The sequence below is a fragment of the Brachycentrus maculatus genome, unplaced genomic scaffold (genome assembly GCF_059751285.1).
Source record: "Brachycentrus maculatus isolate JH-2025_06_01 unplaced genomic scaffold, ASM5975128v1 h1tg000050l, whole genome shotgun sequence".
Lineage (NCBI taxonomy): Eukaryota > Metazoa > Arthropoda > Insecta > Trichoptera > Brachycentridae > Brachycentrus > Brachycentrus maculatus.
The window spans coordinates 1,693,921-1,718,237 of NW_028280804.1; the positions used below are offsets into that span (position 1 = coordinate 1,693,921).

At 33.3% G+C, this 24,317-nt stretch overlaps 1 protein-coding gene across 1 annotated transcript in view; it reads right to left on the minus strand.

The window, feature by feature from the left end:
* The window catches only part of LOC148312071 (thyroid transcription factor 1-like), a 77,134-nt gene that overhangs the window by 10,905 nt on the left and 41,912 nt on the right, over positions 1-24,317 (minus strand). The window contains exon 5 of the mRNA XM_088277857.1: positions 1,125-1,211. Coding sequence (XP_088133983.1) covers positions 1,125-1,211 — 87 coding nt within the window. The remainder of the gene's footprint in view (positions 1-1,124; positions 1,212-24,317) is intronic.

Here is a 24,317-nt window from a genome sequence, read left to right on the forward strand (position 1 = left end):
TGATCCGACGAATCCGGTATTTCTCGCTAAAATACCAAAAGCCGAAATATCGGATTTTGCTAGTCAAAGGGTCAAATATCTTATTAGACTATCAAATGAAATTTTAACTTTAAACATAAAAAAAATCAAATTACCTTACTCATCAGTAGGTTTTCGAAATGTATCTACCTGTATTTTAAACGTGCTTCTTTGCAGTTTAGAGGAATAAAAAATATTATACAAAATCATTTTATATTCTATATCACTTAATATTTTGAAAGGATTCTCGGTACCTCGGTATATCCCCTGAATTGTCGTATATCACCCCACCCTAGAACTGTGTAAACAGACCATGTTATATGTTTGTTCCTATATCTTGTGTCTGTCATCTCAGATTCTATACAATGATGCATCCCTGGTACATCGCGGCAGAATAAAATGTAAGATACGTAGGAATTATATTCATGAAGATATGTAAGCGCACCCTTAAAAGATTTTCCGAATGGGATCAATCTAATGCAACAAATCTTTGTATGTACATACACATATATGTGAGAACGTGTATATTTCCTTTTCCACTTAACCAAAATCATTTATTTCACTTGAATGTATATTTTCTTTCACATTTTTTTAAGCCTTTACTCATTTACGAGTGACAATTTAGCTTATTATCTTCTTGGGACCCCCAAAATAATTCCATTATTAATTTGACAATATTTCGGATACCCTTTTTGAATCTACAAAATTGTCGATTTTTATACCATTGACTCGTATACAGAATCTTGAAATTTTAAAAAATCGTCTAGCTTTTGATTATTTGAGAGTACACTGCCCTTTTCAGGAACAATATTTATATTTTTTTAGAAATAATTAGTATTTTTCAGGAATAATACGTTTGTTAAAAAAAACTATATGCAATATCATAGTATTAACTCGACCAGTTACTCATTATTACTATGCAGAGTGATTAATCGTAAATCTAGAAGTGGAATATACATGTACATTTGATACATGTACGGTGAAGGAAATGGAGGAGGAATATAGGTACTTTATACATAAAGGTGTACGAGTTACCCAAGAATAACATTAATATGACATTGAAAATGGGGTAAAATGTTACATGATTACAATCTGATCAATCTTACCTGATTGTGTTGGTTCTGTTCCGCCATTGCTTTTTCTTTCGCTTGCCTTTTACATTTATACCGATGATTCTGGAACCAAATTTTCACCTGAAACAAACAAGAAAAATATTTTTAAAAATCCGTTGAATGAGGACTTTATAAAACGGCTACTTAAAATGAAACAAATCCCCGCTTGTTTGCTCGTCTAACAAAGATATCTTGAATGTCTCGGCGTAAAATGTATCGTCTGCGATCTGCCATAGAAACGGCTCCCGCCAGACCGGAGGCGAGCGCGGGAAAACGAAGGACGCTCGAGAAGAGATCCGCATCTATTATTTAGGAAACTTCTATGGAATCTCTGCTCGCAAGGGGTCTGGAGAGGGGAGGGGGTCATACAAGGAAAAACAAACATGGACCGAGAAAATTATTACTCGCCTTTCTCGGGGACGATAGTGCACTATTCAGACAGACAGAATGGAATGGATTCATCGTACATAAAAATGTCAAGCCCACAAACCCAACTTATGTTTTCATTTACGATATGTTAGTAAAAAGTTTATTCAGTTGAAAACTTATTTAACTTAACCTATACCAACCGTGATCGTATTTGCCTGCCGTGCTGGAAGTCGCGCGTTCGATTCTTAGGGGGTCAAAATAAATCAAGTGATTTTTCATTCTAGTATTTATTTAATATCATCCTGAAACTCAAGACTGATCACCTTGCATTCACGTAATTAACGATCGATATAAGAGTGCGTCGTTACGATGCAGTGCCTAATGTGTTATTGATTAAGGAAAGACGATAAAATATCAATAATTCATTTAGGTATAGGAGGTAGTTTATACATATTAAAAATGAAATAAAATAATTCAGACATTTTACTATGCGTTTCCATTAGGTAAAGCCTCTGGCTTTTTATTTAAAAATTTGTCATGAAAATTTTACTTTTATCACATTCAAGTCATGAAAATTTATGTTATATACATTGGAACAGTCCAAATATGTAAATGAAATTCCAATGCAAGTTTTTTAAGTTTTCAAATTATAAAATATTTCTCCTTTTTTACCATATATGATCGTTACTTATATAGGGATTTTTGAAAGCGATTGGGTCAAGAATCGTAATAATCGTCGGGTACGTATGAGGAAATGCATAAATGACAGAGTGGTGTGGCGTTCGTTTCTCTCTACCTACCCCTGCAGGGATGCGGCGTGATGGTTAGTTAGTTAGTTAGGGATTTTTTTATAAACATAAATTCATTAGACCTAATGACATCAGAGTTGACACAAATAAAGCACTAACACAAACCCATCGCCTGTATAAGGAGTGTTAAAAACTTATTCGCTCACCGCCCAAACCTATATGCATATACAATACACGAGCATCTGTAAAATCAACATGAAGACGTATGTTGGTACATAACAAATTACATTGTTTATTCATCTATTAATTACATACAATTACTGTTATTGACTGATGTTTGTTAAATGTTCACTTTAATTAGGTTGGTTTATTTATAAATATTGTGTGGTTAATAAGGTAATTAAAATGTAACTTTATCACGACTGATTAACTTGAAAAAGAAGCGGTTAGCTTCGAATCCGGTAGACATTATAATTAAGTTATAATAAAATATTTACAGTAATTTTAAAACAAAGTTACATTTTAATTATAAAATGGAAAATCACAAAGTAAGTGCTTCAAATATAAATTATATGGTTAATAAGGTATCGTTATCGTGCGATGGGCAAATAAAACGACAGCAATACGTGCCTCCTAAAATATTACAAGGCGAGTTTGAAGAGCGGGCAATTACACACACTCTTGTTCGCACTTGGTAAATTGAACAAACGAGTGTTTATGTCTTATCCTAGAAGAGCTCGCAGCACGTAAAACGAAGTGCAATTCAAAAGCAGACGCGTCAATGGCGCCCTCCGCCTCTGAGGCTGACTTGTTTAAAGTCTATGGTCGACTCTCTGAAAAGGTAAACTCTATGGCGAGATCGCTCGAAAAAAGAAAGCGACGGCCGATCCGCGCGGCCAGCGCAAACACATTAAGCCGAGTGGCCGCTGAATCAATGGCGTAATGAGGCCGGGACGACCACTCCTGCGACACAAGGGGCGCTGAGGACACTCTATTACCAGTCTAACTCCAGGCAGAGGCGCGGCTCCCGCCACCGCGCGCTCTCTGCGAGCGGGAAGGCGCGAACAGGTGACAGCGCGGGAAAACTGTTGCCAAATCAAAATGGTCGACTGATATCAATTTATATTTCTACCGTTTTACATTTCGATACCATTTCTTATAGATTATATAATACATACAGACATAAGATATAAAATTATGATTTTCTTACACATCTGGTACCTGAAGCGGAGGGCTGATCACCTTTCCTTCATGTGTAAATGATCGAGATAACACTGCGTTTATATGAAGCAGTGCCCTATGCACCGTTGGGGTGCGGTAAGGGTTCATTATTACACATCATTCATTAAACGTATTATCGACGTCAATTTTTTCCTATCATGAAACCTTAGTTTCTCTTTCATAATTTTTTGGAGACCTTTTTATTCGCCCCAAATTTATAAAATCAGCTTCAAACCACTTAAAATTATTGATCACCAGCTAAGCTATATCAATCGCACCTGTTGGGAATCACCGCAATAAATAAAGGACTGATAACTTGCATTCAAATTATTATTATTACAATAATATGAAATAAAATAGAACTATTAATAAGTATATATGTGTATGCATAGAGTTTTTAAACAGGGTAAGCAGTAGGGTTGGGTAAGGATAAAAGGATAAGGCATCGTAGGCACTGATATGGAACACGAGTAATCCAGGGTAGGAACTACTTTTCTGCCTATATATATAATTGCCTATATAGAACATTTAAAAAATCTAGCCATGATTCTCAACCAACAGTATTTAGTATCAAGTATATATTTTATTATTTTTTACGCATATAGTAAAAAAATACCATTATGTATTCTTTATATCGTAGTCGTACACGAGAAAGTGACCAACTGAAAAAACGTAAAATGTTTAGGAGGGCCATTTAAGTCACTTTTGCTTGGCAAGAAAATAAACATCAACGCAGTTAGTCATATTTGACAAGTAAATGTATTAAACTTCCAAGTTTAAAATCCTTTGGGATTTTTTTCAGGGCAATACTAAGCTAGTAAGATATCAAATAGTCAATGATCATGTTTTTGTACAAAATGCACTTGGTCACTTTCTCCTGTATGACTACGATATATAAAACAAAATTCGTAATAAAACGCTTCTCCTACTGTTTTTGTTCACGTTTTAGCTTAGCCTAATTATTTTATGGTAGATAAATTTCAGATAGTGGTGGTAACGACAGCATAAAGCTTAGAAATCATAGTTTTCAACACCGCCACCCCTCTGCCAGCAGCAGTGAGCACTGACCCACCAAGTTGTGCGTAGAAATAATATTTGTTCAAGACACCTTTAATCCCAAATCACCAGGGCACTATGTATGCTCCCTATATTCCGTTCCCCGTGTTATTTCAAGTAAAGCTCTGTAAACACGGATAATAATGGGCCATTGTAATGTTGATGGGGAATGACAACCCTGTTTATGGAAGTTTAAAATATTTCAATGGTGGAATTAAGAATCGCTACTCATAATTCATATGGATAGTCGCGTTCCAAAATGTGTCGGAGTACGTCAGATATCATCGTTTTTTCAATATAACATTAATTTTATTGATAAATTATATGTTACTGGTGTGAGAGAATTTCATATTCATTAATTAACATAGAAAATAAATTACAAATACGTTTTTATTTTTACACTACAACAAGTCATTTTTGGAAAAAATCACCCTAGTCACAAACCTGGGTCATTCTGTTGTCCAGTCAGGCAAACTTAAAAGGAGTTTAAAAATTATAAAAATATTTTTTCAATATATGTAGGTAGGTAGGTAGTTAGGTACATTCTAAAAAAAGTCAATTTCCAATATTTATTATTTAAAAAAATGTGTGGAAAGAAGTCTAGCCAATAGTATCTCCCGCCAATCGCGTTCTTATTTGAACGTTCGAGATCTCAGCTTTAACAAAAATAAAAATAGTTTTAGAACATCTTAGTTTGGCAAAAATTAAAAATACATTAAAAAATATACAAAAAATGTACTTAAGACTTAAAAGAATTTAAAAATATATATAACAGAAGAATCAAAAAAATATATTATATTTAAAATATTAATTAATACGTACAAATAAACGTAAAAAATATGTTTTGACTAAAATAAATTATGAAATATTCCAATTATTTTACCTCTAAATATGCTAAATCGATTTAAGCCCTAGAATTTTCAATTCTACAGGTAAAATAACAGATTTCTACGGGTCGGGATTAAATCCGATTATGTATTGACTCCCGTTGTCATAGACGTCTCATTTTCTCTGAGGGTTGTTTATTTTAAATATTCCAGCCCTTCTCTGGGGGTCTATTTTTTTCGAGAAATATTTTTACAAAATACTTTATAATTTTATGACAGTATTCAGATAATAATGGATGAACCTCGGAACAAAAAAATGATTGACAGTAAGGTAAATGTATTTGGATTACAGCTTAATTTTATATATTGTATTAAATTGAAATATATATATTTTTTAAACTCCTTAATTATATTATTTTTTAAGCAAAACAACGTTTTCTAAAAATATAATGTTTGTCTGTTATACGTGTATAAATAAATAGGTATATCTGATTTTTCATTAGAATTTTTTATTGTTTTTTAATGCACGAGTAAGCCTGTCCACACAATTTTCAAGTTTTTTGAAAATATTTTGTATTTTTAATAATTTTTAATTTTTTTATTTATTTACACGAAAATCTGAATTCAGACACTATAATGTATTTCAAAGTCGGATCATGAGTTGGTATAATCTGTATAAGGAGATGCATGAATGTGGAAGAGGCGAAGATTGTTTGAAAAGGCAGATTGGTGTGGCGTTATATATTCTCTGCCTACACTTGCGGGGTGATGCCTAGTTATTTGGTTAGTTTTTATTTATTTCATTTACCCGATACTTATATTATTATTACTATTTATTAAATGTCTTTTAAATAACCATTGGCTGTCCTTAGTGTAGAATATATACGTATTTATAAAGATATTAAGGTCTTACTAGCAATAATAGAATTAATTAAGCGTCCAGCTGCGCTAAGACCCGCGCACCATTTCACGCCGCCAGTTTTTTTAAGAATACATACATACATTTATTGATTTTTTTGTTTTATATATTTTTTTAAATATGAGTATATATTGAAAAAATATTTTTCAATATCTCCTTTTTTTAAACGATACATCTATTTTACCTAGGTTTAAAGAAAATTATATTGCGATTTTACGTATGTTGGGCCTAAAAGTAATACTTATACTCAAGTTATTACAGTTATGAAAAAACGATTTCCCAGCCCCCGTGAGGCGTAATCGCTGAAGCGTGTTGCGGCTCAGCGGGGGCTCGGCGGGGCTCGGGACTCGACCCTACAAGGGGCCCGTATAAATAATACGAGAGTAATCATGTACCTACCGGCCACTGTACTGGGGAGTCTGTGATCTCAATCAATCACGCTCGTAACGCTATGGAGTCACTTTGCGAAATAGTTTGATTGGGAGTTGATAGCATCAAGTGTACTCGTATCTATTTAATAAAACAACAACTAAAAATCCACTTCATGCATAAATGTGTAGGTCCTTACCAAAAAGTTACGCTTCCAACATTGCACTTACAACCAGCAAATAAGCTGTTATTATATTCCTAACTTAACCCTAGATTACGGGATATTCGTCAAATTTACGACGGATATTTTCATCTGTGGGGAGCACCAAAGAAACACGTAAAGTATGTAGTGACAACGAGCATGTATCTAAATTTTTTACCGATGTTTTATGTTCGTATTTGTGAAGGTCCCAACCAAAAAGTTACATTTTCTATATTGCACAAAAAATCCTTAAAATGCAAATCTGTTCTGTTTACTGTATTCTATCGAAATATTAGTTAAAGTTGCGACAAAACGTGACCAATCCTGTGATAAACCAATATGAAATCATTAAATCGCACCAAAACGCGACAATTTTACAAGCTAGAATTCCTGATTACATAAAATCATTTATAATGGAAATGTAACGTTTTGGTGAGGACCTCCACAAATAAAAACGGAAAAAATTGCTGTTTTATTATATAAAATGCAGTGCCACCAAGAAATGTGAGTACAAAACCTACTCGAAACTACGTATGTACTAATTTATACAATAGTAGTAAAAAAATAACGCAACTTGAATTTCTGCATGTTTGAAAAGGATCTGATTGAATTGTGATTTTTTTAAGGCTATATTTTTGCCTAGAATTTTCACTCGTGAATCACAAGAAATTATAGTAATTTTAATCACAAATAGTAAATCCACTCACGAGTAGTTATAGGTTTAGGCTATAAAACTTATAAAGTTGGAGCCTAAGTAAGGCCATGATATGCGGTGTTGCATAAGTCGTAGCTAGATTTCAGAGTCACTTGGACATTAGGTAAAAAAAGACATTGTATGTGAGTTTTATTATTTGTAAAATAGGTGTACCCGGCATACGTTGCTATGGCTCATTCTGAAATAATAGTATTAGAAAGATCTGGCAATGAATGAAGGTAAGTCAAAGGTCATGGTGTTTGAAAGAGAGAAAGATTTGACAGAATGCAAGATTATCGTGCACAATGAATCCCTAGAACAGGTGCAAGAATTTTTATATCTAGGAAGCATGTTCACAAGGGATGGAAAAGTGGATAAGGATATTGAGAGAAGAGTGAATGCAGGGAATAGAATAAATGGTGCTTTTAACAGAGTGATTGGGAATAAGAATATGTCCATGGAAGCCAAGCTAGCGGTTCACAACGGCGTGCTAGTACCGACACTAATGTATGGAAGCGAAACATGGAACTGGCAAAGGAAGGATGAAAGCAGAGTGAATGCTGTTGAAATGCGCTCCCTCAGACGAATGTGTGGAAAATCATTGTATGACAGAATTAAAAACGACGATATAAGAAAGGAATGTAAGGCTGAACGAGGAATAATTGAAAAGATTAGAAAGAGCTCTTTGCGGTGGTATGGACATGTGGAGCGAATGGATAGCGAGAGAATGACTAAGAAAATATATGTGGCGAATGTGAGAGGGAAAACAGAACGTGGACGACCGAAAAAGACTTGGCACGATCAGATTAATCAGAACCTAAAATCTGGCGGTGTCAAAAGTCTGCGTAATCGGAGGGCATGTATGACTAGATGTATGGATGTGAAGGAGGCTAGGAGTGTATGTCAGGACAGAAGAGTGTGGCGTTCCATCCTCTCTGCCTACCCCTGCGGGGAAACGGCGTGATGGTAGTAGTAGTAGTAGTAGTAGAAAGACAATAGAAAATACACATTTCTAACGAATATATTTAATTTCACAGTGCTTATAAAGCAATGAAAATATGAAACATCTATGAAACAACAATGCAATAAAAAATTGAAAATGCTAATTGAAAGCAGCTGTCAAGAAGCGCGCTGTCCACCACGACCAATGCTTAGTATTGGTAAATTTGCTGTTACGTTTAACACATGCCGCTACCATTAGGGTAAAAAACATGTTTTCAGCTGTCACAAGTAAAAAACACCCGCGTATTAGAATGCACGTTTTATAAAAATTCATTGAAATCTGTGAATTACTTTAGGAGATTACAGATTTTAAGCAAACGTTTGCTTAAAATCTGTAATCTCCTAAAGTAATTCACAGATTTCAATGAATTTTTATACAACGTGCATTCTAATACGCGGGTGTTTTTTACTTGTGACAGCTAAAAACATGTTTTTTTACCCTAATGGTAGCGGCATTAATTAATGATAATTACATTTTAATAAATATTGATACTAATGGAGAAAAACGTTATTTTAATTTTAAATGTTTAATTTGCGAGATTACTAAAATATAATGTAAACAGTTTTAAAATATGATTACACTAAAATTAATCATGTACCTATTCCATAAAAAATCATATTTTCGCTAAGATGCTACTTAAAATAAAATTAAAAAGAAATTATCAAAATCTTTAATTAAGTAGGTATTTTAGAGAAGCATTAAATATTATTAAACACTTAAAGATTGCCTCTATTTTTTCAAACAAAGGTTTTCTGCTTTCGATCCAAGATGGCTGCCTAAATAATAATAATGCCTAAATGATAAAAGATAGATATATCATGCCTAACACGAGATAGCGAGGTTTTTTTGCCTAGAATTTTCACTCATGAATTACATGAAATTAAAGTAACTTTAAACGCAAAGAGTAAATTCACTCACAAGTAGGTATAGGATATAAAACTTATAAAATTGAAGCCTAGGCAGGGCCATGATAAGCAGTGTTGGGAGGGTGGACCATGGACATTTACAAAAATTGCCGTAAATAATTTACCAATGACACCAACATTAAAATAACACCACCGTTTCTGTGACGGCATTCATTGCCAACTTACGAAAATAACGTTTTTTCGAAGGCAAATTTTCCAATAGAAAATGTTGAATGAAAATATTTATTATATTGGCTGTTATAAACACAAAACGAGTCTAATACAATCCTTTATAGGTTGAGTATGTTAAATGAGATATTCCTCCCGTCTGACAAAGATCCATTCCCTATTCTCAGTTTCTTAAGAGTAGAAGATTGCACCTAGCACGATTGCGCTTAACACGTATTGTGACGCGACCTGCCAGGTTTAAATGACGAAATAATATGTCAACTGACGCGTCACTTTGTGAACCGAAACCGACTTAAGACCGCGGGGGCCCATTCTTTAGCGAGCCGAGACCGGGGGCCTATTGTATAGGGCTCCTGAGACTATTATAAACCCCCGGTCACGTGGAAACACGTCATTTTGTATATTTTCTTGTTAATTTTGCCAAAAAAATCCTTCAATATTTGATGCATATTGAAAATCCCTAGTGACCTGTGCGTCTTGTAAGAGTACGGGTATGTAAAATTTAGTGCCCCAGTGCCAATGCTGAATGAACATTTGCATTTTTACATTTTAACATCTCAACAAAGATGAAGAAGAATTTGGATGTCTGGGTATTTAGAGGGCTTGCAACCTGACACAGGCTGGTTAAGTGATCATTTTAACATTTGAACAAGGATTTGGACACACGCAAAATGTTGTGAATTTACATTTTCATTTTAGATAAGTACCTATCTCCTTAAAAGCAGTCAGAAGTCAGCAGTAGAATAAACCAAGTCAAGGAACTAGAAATCTTTTACTGTTCATCTGCTACTACCTGAACCCATAAAAATTGGCTAGATAGGTTTATAATTTATAATTCCCTTAATGGTTAACTCCGTATCGATGCTGTGTCCTATGCACCGTTGCGTTGGAACAGGAGCCAGAAATCAGTAACCTACTAAACGCGTCTACCTGACGGGTTTAGTAGGTTAGGTACCTACGTAATATTATTTTTGCCGCATGGTGAAGATATTATGCGATATTCCTTAAAGTTGACAATGTTATTATAGTATAAGCTCAGTGCGAGAAAAAAATCCAGTACCTGCCATCGGCTAGCTCATAGGTCGGCAAAGTGTGGCTTTGGAGCCGCATGCGGCTCTTTGACCTCTTAAATGTGGCACTGGGATAAATATCTGAGGGAAGGCTCTTCGACCCTACGCCTACGTATTCATGCAAACAATATTTTCTCGAAGCATGAACCATATGGAAATAAAGTAAGAAATGAAAAAATCAGGAACAGAACTAAAAGATACGATATCATGGATCGCGTGGCAAGACTTAAGTGTCAATGGGTGGGACATATTACAAGACAGGACCCCACAAGATGGACCCAAAAAATGTTGAGATGGAGACCTTGGGAGAATAGAAAAGCCATCGGAAGACCTTAATAAAGATGGTCCGACGGCATAGCCTCTGTGGGGGGTAGAAACTGCCTGCAAACAGCATCCGACCGAAGGAAATGGACGGATATGGAAGAGGCCAGATCCAGCAGTGGAAGACAGAAGAACTAAAGAAGAAGAAGACCCGTTATAAAAGAAAAGTCTAAAATAAAGTAAAGGTGTAAAGAATCGCAAACACATTTGTCTCTCAAGATTTTTTTTAATCGTTGTAGTGTGCATATATCGTAGTCGTACAGGAGACCAACTAACAAAACGTAAAATGTTCAGGAGGGCCATTTAAGTCACTTTTGCTTGGCAAGAAAATAAACATCAATGCAGTTAGTCATTTTTAACAAGTCAATATACTATACTCCCAGTGTTTAATATCCTTTGGGATTTTTTTCAGGGCAATTTTAAGCTAGTAAGATGTCAAATAGTCAATGATCACGTTTTTGTGAAAAATGCACTTGGTCACTTTCTCCTGTATGACTACGATATGACTCTTTTTCATGAATAAAGTACTAGAAATAAGGATAAAATAACAGTGCCTTTTTTGAAAAAAAAAACAGAGTGGCAAAATTGTATAATGTATAAGGGTTTGAAAACGTATGATGCGATTCCTGAATGTATGAAGAATTAAAGATTTAAAAATAAATGTTTTATTTACTGTAAGAAGATGTAAATATATAATATACTCGTATATGATGTAAATTAAGTGTAAAAAAAAGTTTGTTTTATATTACAATATAAGCTAACTAAAGATTACTTATTTATTTTTTTACAAAATTTTTAATAATATTATTATATAACCACTCACCGAGTGGTTATATACTAATATTATCAAGATTTTTGTAAAAAAAAAGTAAAAATGACTAACCACAAAGTAAATGCTTTAAATATTAATAATATTGAGAATATAACTAAAGATTTTTTTTAAATTGGCTGATAAGTCTGCCGACCACTGGGCTAGCTCAACAGACAATAGTCACCCATTTCCTCGGGCGCTGGAGAGTTTTGACGTGTCCACAGGTGGTACAAATGGCGCACAATGAGCCCTTTGAGACGCAGCGGATCGCGGTACCTGATGAAAACTAAATTATTGGATTTGCCCGCCTCATTACACGAGATGGCTGACCCCAGAGAAAGGAGCCGCCGCAGGGATAGAGGAACGCATGATCCATATTTTGTTCTCACGGAGGATTATTTACGCATTCGTGGCGATTCGTAATACCCGCTTATATTTTGCGGGTTTCAGGGAAAATAGTGCGGATGTGAACGTTTATATGATCGAAAAAAATAACAATGAGTCTCGTATGATCACTTATTATAATCACTATCATCCGTAGTCGGAAAGGTACTCCAAGATCTAAGATGCTCCTGCACTCGTTTACATTAGATTGTACAGGTTTTTTTATAAAAAAAATATTTCAAGTACCTTTTGTTGACAAAGCCTCTATTTTTGAAGCTTGTCTGCATGAAGGGTAGTAAGGAAATTGGAGGTAAATGTAAAAAATACATTACAAACACCCAGACCAATTGCAAATGAATATTTCTTGAATCAAAGGTGTAGTGCCTAACTGCATATTCCATTAGAGATTTTATTTATTGTTTCGGCATTAATTTTGTGGTAAGACATGTTACAATAATTAAAGAAAACACTTCGTTTTTTACCACTTGAGTTTTATTATAGACTACATGTTTCAGAAGTTAAACTTCCATCATTCAGGTCTGTATAATAGTTATTATACAGACCTGAATGATGGAAGTTTAACTTCTGAAACATGTAGTCTATAAAAACTCAAGTGGTAAAAAACGAAGTGTTTTCTTTAATTATTGTTCCATTAGAGACGTTAGGGAATTAGCCAAATCCAGGATAATTTTGGAATGGATAATTTTATGTACTTTTTTAACATTTCAACATAGATGAAGAAGAATACAAAAGTCTGGGTATTTACAGGGCTTATTACCTGTCAATGGCGGGTTAAATGATCACTTTATACGCGCGCAACATTCACCATTCTACCCATGATTGACAACCACACGACTCAAAATTTTGGAACTTCCAGATATACGATCACGACACAGTACATATGAGTTCACAACAGCCATCTATGTTGGATTGAGAAAGCTTTTATTTAGCAGAGATAATTTTACTTGTTTATATGCAAGATCCGAACTCCGGATTATTTTTACATACTGGAAAACGCCTGAAAACATGATTTAATTTTTTATGCTGCTTGCAATTTGACTAGTTATTTTAATCCACGCTTGTGAATATTTATATTTAAATCGGGCAACGTAATATATTTTTTACATGTAATAAAATCTACGTATAAAATAATGTGTTTTCTTCGATACACGACCCACTTTTGGAAAAAAATTATAATATTTCTTTCTTCTATATTTTAATTCTTCTTAGACTTTTTTATTAGGTACTTTAATATAGCATAGGATGAATTTTAGGTCTAGTAATTACTAGTAATTACTTAGGGTAATTACCCTACCTAATAAATTATATTTACAATTTCAATTAAAAAAACGTTTGTAAAACGAACTCCCTCCCTAAACAGTAGCAGTACGCTCTATTAAAGAGGTAACTCGTTTTTTAAAAATTTCCATTATAAAATATTATTTGTACCCATGATTTTAAATTGTAACTTAAACACAATTACTAAAATTAAAATAAAAATGATTTGGTTGCAGTGTCGATAAGTAGAAATAATAAAAAATTCCAATTACAGTAAATAGAAAATTGATAAAGTATTACATTAACTTTTTTATGATTTCCTTCGTTAAAGAAACGCCAATTTTAGGGAAAATTTGGTAAAAAAAAAAGATAACTAAAGCCTGCTGTTATATTTAGCTATTTATTTTTTACCTACAGTTGAATATTTATATATAATCCAGGATGCGTCTATCCCAACACGCTGGGAGTCCCAAAATCTGTATTTAGACTATCAATGACCTTACGATAACAATAGAAAAACTGTCATATTTAATTCACGAGATTTCAAATTACATAAAATTAAAATTAAATTTATTTTCTATTTAAATAATGTGGGTCCCACGTAGAGGAGAAGATATTTGTAATGATAATACTTATTTAGATAACTGAGCGAAGATGCATTGCGTATTTTCCTTTATAACACTATATTATTGCATATCACGAATGCAAGATTACTATGGCCACATAATATTGTTATAAGGTGCGAAGGTTTTACTATGGCTGGTGTCCGCAGACAATAGGACGTAATCCGCGGATTATGACGCCTGTCATGTCTTTCAAAGGGTATTGTTATTGACTCGAGAACCATCGTACTCAGATCGCGATTATATTGTTGGGATAGTGCCAATATTATCAACACATAAAGTAGGTATTTAATGCTCGCAATCTTAAAATTTGACTTATCATTAATTTTAAAAAAAGTCTTAAAAAATAGGTGACTGCGATTCAATTTAAACTATCGGCTGATTGATATGATTTTAAAAAACTCTTTTGATCCTCCTATCCCTAAACTGTTGAAAATAATAATTGTCTCTATTGAATTGCTGACGTTTAAGAGATTACTACGGGAATGTTATATTACCATACCACAAAGTTAATTATGCTTTTAAAATACAAAATAAATTTCTGAAATGTTCTACAAACCCAATCAGACACATTTTTATACGATGGCGATTCGTTTTTTCTATCGAAATTTTAATTAAATGTATCCACATAAAAAAAATAATGTTAAGTATCTTCGACACTCTCCTTATCCTTCATCGTTCACTTTGTGTAATACCACTTAAATTTCCATCATCAGGTCAAATGTAGACTGGACCTGATGCTGGAATTATTATTCTGAAACCGATAGTCATGATATGTTTTTAAATGGTATTACACAAAGTGAAGGATGAATGATATACCTAAGGAGAGTGTTATATTACCATACCACAAAGCAAACAATGCTTTTAATATGCAAAATAAAATCTTCATTGAAAGCTTTTTCTGATAATCCGAAGTATCCAAAATCAGTTTAAAAATCCCAAAAACGTTTGAATCATATCGCTCACTCCTTTCAACAACGTCATAAATCAAAAATCGACAATTTTCAGTTGTGCTATATTTTCGAATATGCCCAGAAAAGGTATCCCAGCAGAAGCGGCACATTTTTGGCAGAAAGTGTTGGTTTTTGCATTTTGAAGAAAAAGTATTGTTTAATTATTTTTTTAAATAAACTAAATATTTTTCAAATGGAGAAAAAACATTCAGATTTTACATAAAAAGATCTGTTGCTTACTAAAAAGTTCAATAACTGGCTTGATATTTATTTTTAATACATTTTATTAAATTTTTCAACTTCAAAAACGATTTCCTGAGAATCAAGTTTTTTTAATATTTAACGTCGTTGAAAGAAGTGAGCGATATGTCCAGAGGTACAGGTAAAGTTTCTGTTGACTGTAATTATAATAAATTTAATTGATTGATCAATTTGTTGAAATGCGAGTAGCACTTTTATCTTGTGTATCTAAATATATAATTATAATTGAGTAAGGGGAAAGACGCAGTACGAAAATAATTGCAAGCATTTGAATTTAATAGTTAAATGTTATAATAGTCCATCCCCTTTTATTCCCGCCCCATTGAAAGCTACAAGCGTAGGGGCTGGTTACTGGTTACTGGTTACTGATGACTGACGACTGGTATATCCATGTGCCGGGAACAATGAACGTTGGTGGTGTATTTCCAGGAAATTAAATGAACAATCTTGCATGTTCTTGCTGACAGTCGATTCAGTTGTTTTTTTTTTAATAACAAATCTATATTCAGTATTTATAGATGTGACGTTTAATTTGTAGAACTCCATTTTAATTCATGTATTAAATGTTAAATCAAACACTGTTTTTTTGCGTCTACTAAGTTGTATTTCGTTTGAAAATGCCATAAATAGGCGAAACAGTGTCACAAAATTGATTTCAGTGTTTTTTAACAATAAAATACAATTTAGTAGACTCGAAAAATCAGTGTTTGATTTATGCAACATATGTAAATCTGTATTCACGTGAAACCCAAAATGTCGTAAACGTTTTATTCTCTGTTTAATAAAAATATCATGGTTTTATGAGATAAAAAATAACGAATAATTTTATTGGGGTGTTTTAGTTTTTTAAAGATAACGAGCACAATTCGCTCACTCCTTTCAAAAACGTCATAAATCAAAAATCGTCAATTTTCAGTTGTGCATGTTTTCGGAATGCCTAGAAAATGTACTATATCCCAGCAAAAGAGGCATCTTTTTAACATAATATTTACCCGCTACAGGGCAGAAAATGTTGTTTTTGCGTTATGAAGAAAAGGTATTGCTTAATTATTTTTTTAAATATACTAAATATTTTTCAAATGGAGCAAAAACCTTCAGGTTTTACCTGCACAGTAAAAAGTTCAGTAAGTAGCTTGATATTAATTTTTATTAAATTGTATTATATTTTTAAACTTTAAAAACGTTCTCCTGAAAAATCAAGTTTTTTGATTTATGACGTTCTTGAAAGGAGTGAGCGAATTGTCTACCCTCAATTACAATATTATAAAAAGTACTACCATTCATCGTCAAAGCTGTCACGATCTTATACCATAGTTGCAATGCAATTTAAACATTGAAAGTTGATTAAAGATGGGGACTGACCGGAGCATTTCGTCGTAACGTCGCTCGCGGCGAGCGCTCCGATAGTGGGTGGAGCGCTCGGCTCGCTGTACTGACTATACGAATGCTCGCATCGTAACGTGTTACATTACGACGAAATGGCTCCGGTCAGTCTCTACCATAAGAGAGTTTTTGACAAAGCTTAATGTACCAAGAGCACTATGCTTAATAAAATACGTACTAATTGGTGTAATGATCCTTTCACGACTATGAAGAAGTCCAATCTTAGTTGAGGATTGTGATTGGTCTTGTGCAGGATGTGGCTGATGCGGGTCAGGGGAGAGGAGGCGGAGGAAATGAGAGATGCGGGGACAGGGTGATCAGAAAACCGCGTCGTTTTTTATTATTATTTTTAATTAGCGCTGTTGTTACTTTTTTAAAGTTCAAACTTCGTGTAAATATTTAACAATCATGCCAACATCACATTAATTCGATCCGGTACACCATTTTATATGTTTTTTTTATTACATTTTACACGGTGCGTATAGAGATGAAAGAAAAAAGGGCAATAATACGGATGAGAAATCAAAGTAAGTTACGCTTTTATTTTATGTGTGTATTGTTTGAATTCATTTGATTGATGAAAAACATCTGAACTCGAAGTATTTTGTAATTTATATTTGAAACACTAACTTGTGATTTTCCATTTTATAATTAAAATGTAACTTTGTTTTAAAATCACCATAACTTTTTTATTATAATTTAATTATAATGTCTACCGGTTTCGAAGCTACCTGCTTCATTATCAAGACTGATTAATAATAAAACACCATCTAAATTCAAAATATTTAAACAGATAACTTAATAAAGTAAGCCAGAGATCTACCCAAGTTTCTTCCTTTAACCGTTAGACATTGTAATTAGTTATAATAAAATATGTATAGTGATTTTAAAACAAAGTTACATTTTAATTATCGAAGTATTTTATGTCATATTATTGGTTTCGTGTTTTATAATATATTTTTATAATAATATGTCTAATAATTCTTTTAATAATAATAATGTCTTCTGCATTAGTTATTTTGATCAATTGGACTTTAAATATAGACAAAATAACAGAGAAGTTATTTGAAGCGGTTGGGTAAACTGGTCAGGCTGACAGAAGTGTTCATTCTCGAGTTTCAATCGCATTCCACGAAAACGCGACCGCATGAAAAATTGATCGAAAGAAAAATTCCAATATGATTTAAATTAGCTTTTAAAATGGTAACATGATTTTTGACTCTTAATTCACACAATGAAAACTAAATGTACGTATATAAGATCACCTCACTTTACTAACAAATTCACGGTATCTAATATTATCGCACACAATTTTGAGTGTTGGCATAAAAAAAATACAACAAAAATGCAACTGTGAGAAAATATAATTTGTTGACGAATATAGATATTTAGGTATATGTATAGATAGTAATTTCAAATGGGATTCTCATATTGTAAAACTCTGCCATGTCTGCGGACTCTAGGAAGTACTTTTTATAATTAAAATGTAACTTTGTTTTAATTTTAAAACAAAGTTAATGCTTCAAGTATAAATTATATACTTTTAATAAGTTGTCCTTTATCCTGCCTAAATATTATCTACTCACGTTAGTAGAATCCATTTTAAGATATGGTATATATAGTTAATAAATAAAAAAATGACAACTGTTCGACTCGATTGTGCGCGGAATGAGATTTTTGTATCAAAACTGGACATCGCCAACTACGACAGCGACAGCTTGAAGTATTATGGTTGACTCCGATTGCTTCAAGTCTTCTTTCAATCTTGATATTGTTTTTAATGAGTTACGACAATATTTTTAACAGCATTAAGATCACTCGAAAGTTTTTTTAACTCCCTATAAAATATCAGCTGCGGTCTCTGCTGCTTCCCTCCCCTTCACCCCTTATTCCACCCCTCTCTCTTCCTCGCACATCCTGTGCGCTTTGTCTCGTGTGCGTACTTGTATTATCATGATTACATACAACTTGGAGATTTTAAATCAACTCTTAAGAGTTTAAACTCTTTTTCTCCATTAAGATATTGGCCACCCTTTGGTACTCAATGACTAAATAGACAAAATGTGTATCTTTACATAAGATAGGTACTATTGAAAAGATAAATTTATTTATATTTTATAGTAGAAGCAATAACTTGGTGGTTTTCCATTTTATAATTAAAATATAACAAAAATCACTATTTATATCTTATTGCAACTTAATTATAATTAAAAAAGCGGTTAGCTTCGAAACAGGTAGACATTATAATTAAGTTATAGGTAATAAGATATTTATAGTGGTTTCAAAACTAAATTGTATTTTAATTATTAATTTATGTATAGATTTGGCGTTTAATTACAAATTAAACGCCAAATCTATACATAAATTAATAATTAAAATACAAGTTAGTTTTGAAACCACTATTCTACAAGAACTCTATAAGAGTTCTACAAGAACTCCATTTTAATTTATGCTTTAAATACCTCAGTAAACTCAAAAAATCAAACACTGATTTTTTGTGTCTACCGAGTTGTATTTTACTGTTTAAAAAAAACACATAAATTTTGTGACAATTGTTTCGCCTAGTTGTGTCATTGTTAGTTATGACATTCGTTTGAAAATGTCATAACTAGGCATAACAATTGTCACAAAATAGATTTTTATGAGTTTTTTTAAACAATAAAATGAAACTTAGAAGACTCGAAAAAATCAGTGTTTGATTTAACATTTAATACATAAATATAAATTTAACCGTTTTTGGGCCGAGATGTTTTCTCATATGGATGCTAAAATTGCTGAAGATTTTGCAAAAATGGTCCGTTTCAAATTAAGTGGACATTGCAAGGGAGAAAACAAAATGTTTTTACAAATATAATGTGTTTCTATTTTTCACTACAAATTAAATCAATTTGTTCATTTGTGAATATTATTGACGAATCGATATATCGATCCTCAGCACTCTAATGAATAAATATGGTGGCATATTTTGTAAAGTAAAAGCATTGTCAACTTTGTGGTATGGTAATATAACACTCTCCTTATCTGATGAATGATAAGGAGAGTGTTAAATATGGTAACCATGGAGCTGACCCAATTCACAAAATTGCCTGAACATTAAACACTGCCATATTGGTTCTGACATTTAATATCACACGCTTTGATAACTATAATAATATTCACACTGAGTAGTTTAGTAACTTTGAAATTCTAAACAAACCGAGCGTCGCTCGCCAACGTGCCTTGTCACGGGCATTATCTAACAACTCATATCGCGCCCACTGCGCATGACAGCCAGCTAAATTTATTCCATGGTGATAATTATTTATTATTTCTAAAGCAGTAAGCCATACATTCCCTTGCCCGCAATTGTTTGCGCGCGTTTTGGCGATTATTATCCAACACGCGCGGCCTTTTCAATCTCGAAATTGGAACACGGAACGGTAGCCGCCATAGACGAAGGGCTGCCAGATGTAAAAATAACCCCAATAAGTAGGACCGGAAAAATGTATTAAAAAAAACAAGATTTTCCTATTGAAATTATCCCTTATTTTAATCTTTTATTTTACGTTTTATTAGTACAATAAGTCCAATTTTGGTGAATTCAGTTTGAAAAGAAGTAAGTGTATGGTAATAAAATAAAAATATTAAAAGGAAGTACAGTCTGTTCACAGTTATTTTACCTCAAGTTTTTTTTAAATTATTTCTTTGGCAGTATAAAAAAAAATTAATTAAATAAAAAAAATAGAGATAACATATCTGAGAACATTTTTTAAATTATGTATTTATTTGGCAGCATAAATAATAAAAAAACTAAAGGTAAAATAACTGTCAACAGACTGTAAGTAGGTATTATATAAACACTCTATTAAATATTACTTTGTGTAATACCACTTAAAAACTCAACTTCACGACTACCGGTATTTTAATTACCATTCACATATCAATCAGCTGTAAACTATATTACCTATAGACTATATAGGTGGTATTATAGAAAGTGAAGGATGAATGATAAGGAATGTTAACAATGCTTTTAAAATACAAAATAGAGGTTAGTATTATTTGAAGTTTGAGAAAAAATGTTTTATTTAAAATAATTTCATTTCCCAATTTAAAATACCAAAAATAGTGATTTATGCAATAAAAGATTTCTTCATCTAATGCTGAAAACAATTTCTAAGAAGGTACTTGGCTTGTTTGTTTAGAAGTGAAGTAGGTTGTCGCCTGAGTGTTATACAAACTTTTAGTGCCTCTTTACATGATTTTTCTTGTTCAAATATTAAGTTTAAAAATTGCACGCTCATTTTAAATGTTCAATCTGCTCAATTAAAAAAAAAAACAGTGAACATTTTTATAAAATTTGTGTAGAGTTAGCTTTTTTAGAGAAGTAATCAGAATACTTTTTCTCACCCTAAGTTGCTTTTAAAGCAAAATAAATCTTTTTCTTCGCAGTGTTATTATATGAAGGGTCATCAGCCTTCACTACATATTTTTTTACAGTTCTAGGACTGGATATTTGAAGGGATAAAGATGACGTTAGGATGAAGATGAAGAACATTACTGCTTTAAAGGAAAGGCAACGAATAAGCAATAGTATGTATCAGCTATTTCTCGTACAAGCTTGTAGGCTACCGCAGAAATGGGTAAATCCCTTGAGAAGAAAAGATCACGAAAGCTGGTCGAATCTGAATATTATGGATGAAAAATCTCGGTTGCTGAATTGATTCATAAGGATTTTTATGGAACTGTGACTTTCAGTGATTGAAAACTCAATTTTTATGTGCTAAGATACGCCTAACATTTAAATTACGTAAGGTCAACATTATAATTAGTTCAGATAAGGTAGATTCAGAATATATTTAGTTCTTATATATAAAACATTTAGTTCATTGAAGGGTAGGGCGAATTCTTTACAGTTATTTATTAGTTAATAGGGTTACCGGTTTCTTTACAGTTATTTATTGACCAATATTCGTAGAAATGTGAAAAATTATGTCTTTGGGATGACCGTTTTTATAAACAAAACAAAAATATACAAAAGGCGAATTTTCTACGAAAAAAAAAACTTCTCGATACTTTGAATTCGTTTAGTTTCTTCTAAACCCTAGTTTATTTTCCTATAGTAGGTTTTATTGTTGTTCGTATTTATTATTGGTTTTCCGTTGATCGTTTGACGGATCTGTTTCGATTTTTATATTGTCTTATTATGCAATGGCGGACCCCAAAATGGTGTCGTCGAGTCAAGACGGGAAAACAAAAGACGCACGCGCTCCTAGATTTCCCGCGCGCGCGCAATTTGCGCGGCACAAATCTATCTCGGCGGGGTATCTCACGGCCCCGCACTTAGCAGCACTTTCCATTTAACTAATATAAAGTCGCCGGGCTTCATCTCAACCCGGGAAGAGCTCCGCAAACAAGCGGGACGTTTCCATTACATATTTTTGTTACAACTTAATACAGTTCCGCCGGGAGTTTGTATTCCCTTCCTTTATTACTGCAAATGTTTGCGCGCCTCTCCAAACAACGGGGCGACAGTCATTCGTAAGCCAAATGTAGATATTACCGTGTACTAGTACTAGGCGTACTCTACTTACAGCCTGCGATCGCTGTAGATGCGTAATGGACATACTACGCGAAGCTACTGGCTTTGTGTACTTACCAATATTGATCTAATAACAGAGAATAGTATTTGGATAAACAAATATCCCGGAAACCACCCATTCCTTGGTCTATCATAATATGTTATATTGCCGAAATGGGTTAAGTCTTAGCTTAAAACCACATTTTAATTCAAATATCAAAAGTAAGGTAAACAAACATATGATATTCTGGGCAATATGCCCACAGGTATCATATAGGTTGACTAGAGATTCGAAAAGTCTGACTCTCATGATGTGTCGAGTATGCGAAGCTACTGGATTTGTTATGTACCAATATTGATCTAATAACAAATAATAGTGCGCAGTATTTGTATGAATAAATGTCCCGAAAATCACTCATTCCTTGGTCTTTCATTATTTGATGCCGAAACAGGTTTGACCTGAACTAAAAACAATATTTTTAAAAATATATCAGATGTAAGTTAAATATATGATAGGTACTCTGAGCAAGTTGCCCAGAGTACCTACCCAGTAGTAAGATCGAATAAAAATTCGAAAAGCCTGATTCTCATGACGTGTCGAGTACTAGCATGTCATTTCGTTTAGTATTTTTGTTGAAAAGTGTTGAAAATGCAAAGTTAAAAAATTGCAAAATAATTTTTATTCCTTTGGATGCATAAAGACCCCAATGTATTGTACCTACTGCCTTGGGCTTGTAATATTTTTAAGAGGGTAATAAATAAACAATATATTACAATATATTGTCGAGTTGTGGTCCCGTGGTTTAGTGTCGCGGACTCTTAAGTCAGAGTTTCACGGTTCGAACCCACTCTTCCATAATTTATTACCTATTTCTAATAATGAGCCGCTTAGGCTCACAGAAATAGTATGAAAATGAAATATTTGTGTTAATAATAAAACACAAATATTTCTCTTTAAAAAAAATTATAATAAAAAATATGAAATGGAAGATATCTTTTTAAAAATTGGCATGATATTATATTTTTTTTTTTTTTTTTTTTAACTCTTTATTCCAGCTTGACTAAGTGGTGGGTGCAATACTTAGTCAGCCATATATGTTTTACAACATTTTATTTAAACAATGAAATTAGAAATAAGAAGGAAATAAGAAATTGAAAGAAATATTAAAAAATAAAAATAAAATAAAATAAAAATAAAAATAAAAATAAAAATAATAATAAATTTGGAGAGATGTAGACGAAAATTAGCTCGCTGGCAAACGCAGCACTGCGCTCCAGTGCCGCCACATGTCCAGCCCCCATCTGTGCTCCACAAGCCGCTTTATGATGAGGTTGGAGCTCTTCATCAGCCTCTCCCGGAAGCCTGCCACTCGGTGCCTTAACAGGCCATCCCAATGTGGTAGGCGTGCTGTGGCAAACATACCACTCGCGCTGCAGTGTCGGGGTAACTTCATTAAAGCTCTGTAGCCGTTATTGTAGCATATTTTCATGCTCTTTAAGCTTCGTTGTGTAACCTTACACCATAGTTCGCTGCCGTATTGCTGCGTACACAACACTTGGAACAGTCTATTTTTTACCTGCGCGGAGCAGTGGGCAAAGCGGCGTGTCAGCATATTGGACCGCACGCAATGAGCACGATACTGGCGCTTGATGTCCTCATCATCCGCACAGTTCTCCTGTAGGATATGTCCCAAATACTTGAAGCTACTTACCCGCTTAACTTCTTGTCCATTTATAGTTATGGGCGGTACCTTTAATGAGTAATTTTTGGGTTTAAATACCACAAGCTCACATTTTTTGGCGTTGTACTCTAGGCCGTTTTCTGTGGCATAACATTCACAAATGGCAATAAGTTTACGTAGGCCAGCTATCGATGGTGCCATCAGGACCATATCATCGGCGTATGAGATGGCATTCACTCTCCCTCCTCCTATGGAGCATCCCGCATTTACTTGGTTTAACCTATCATGTAATGCATCCACGTAAAGGTTAAATAGGCTAGGAGATGTGATTCCACCTTGTTTGAGTCCTCGCTGAGCTTTA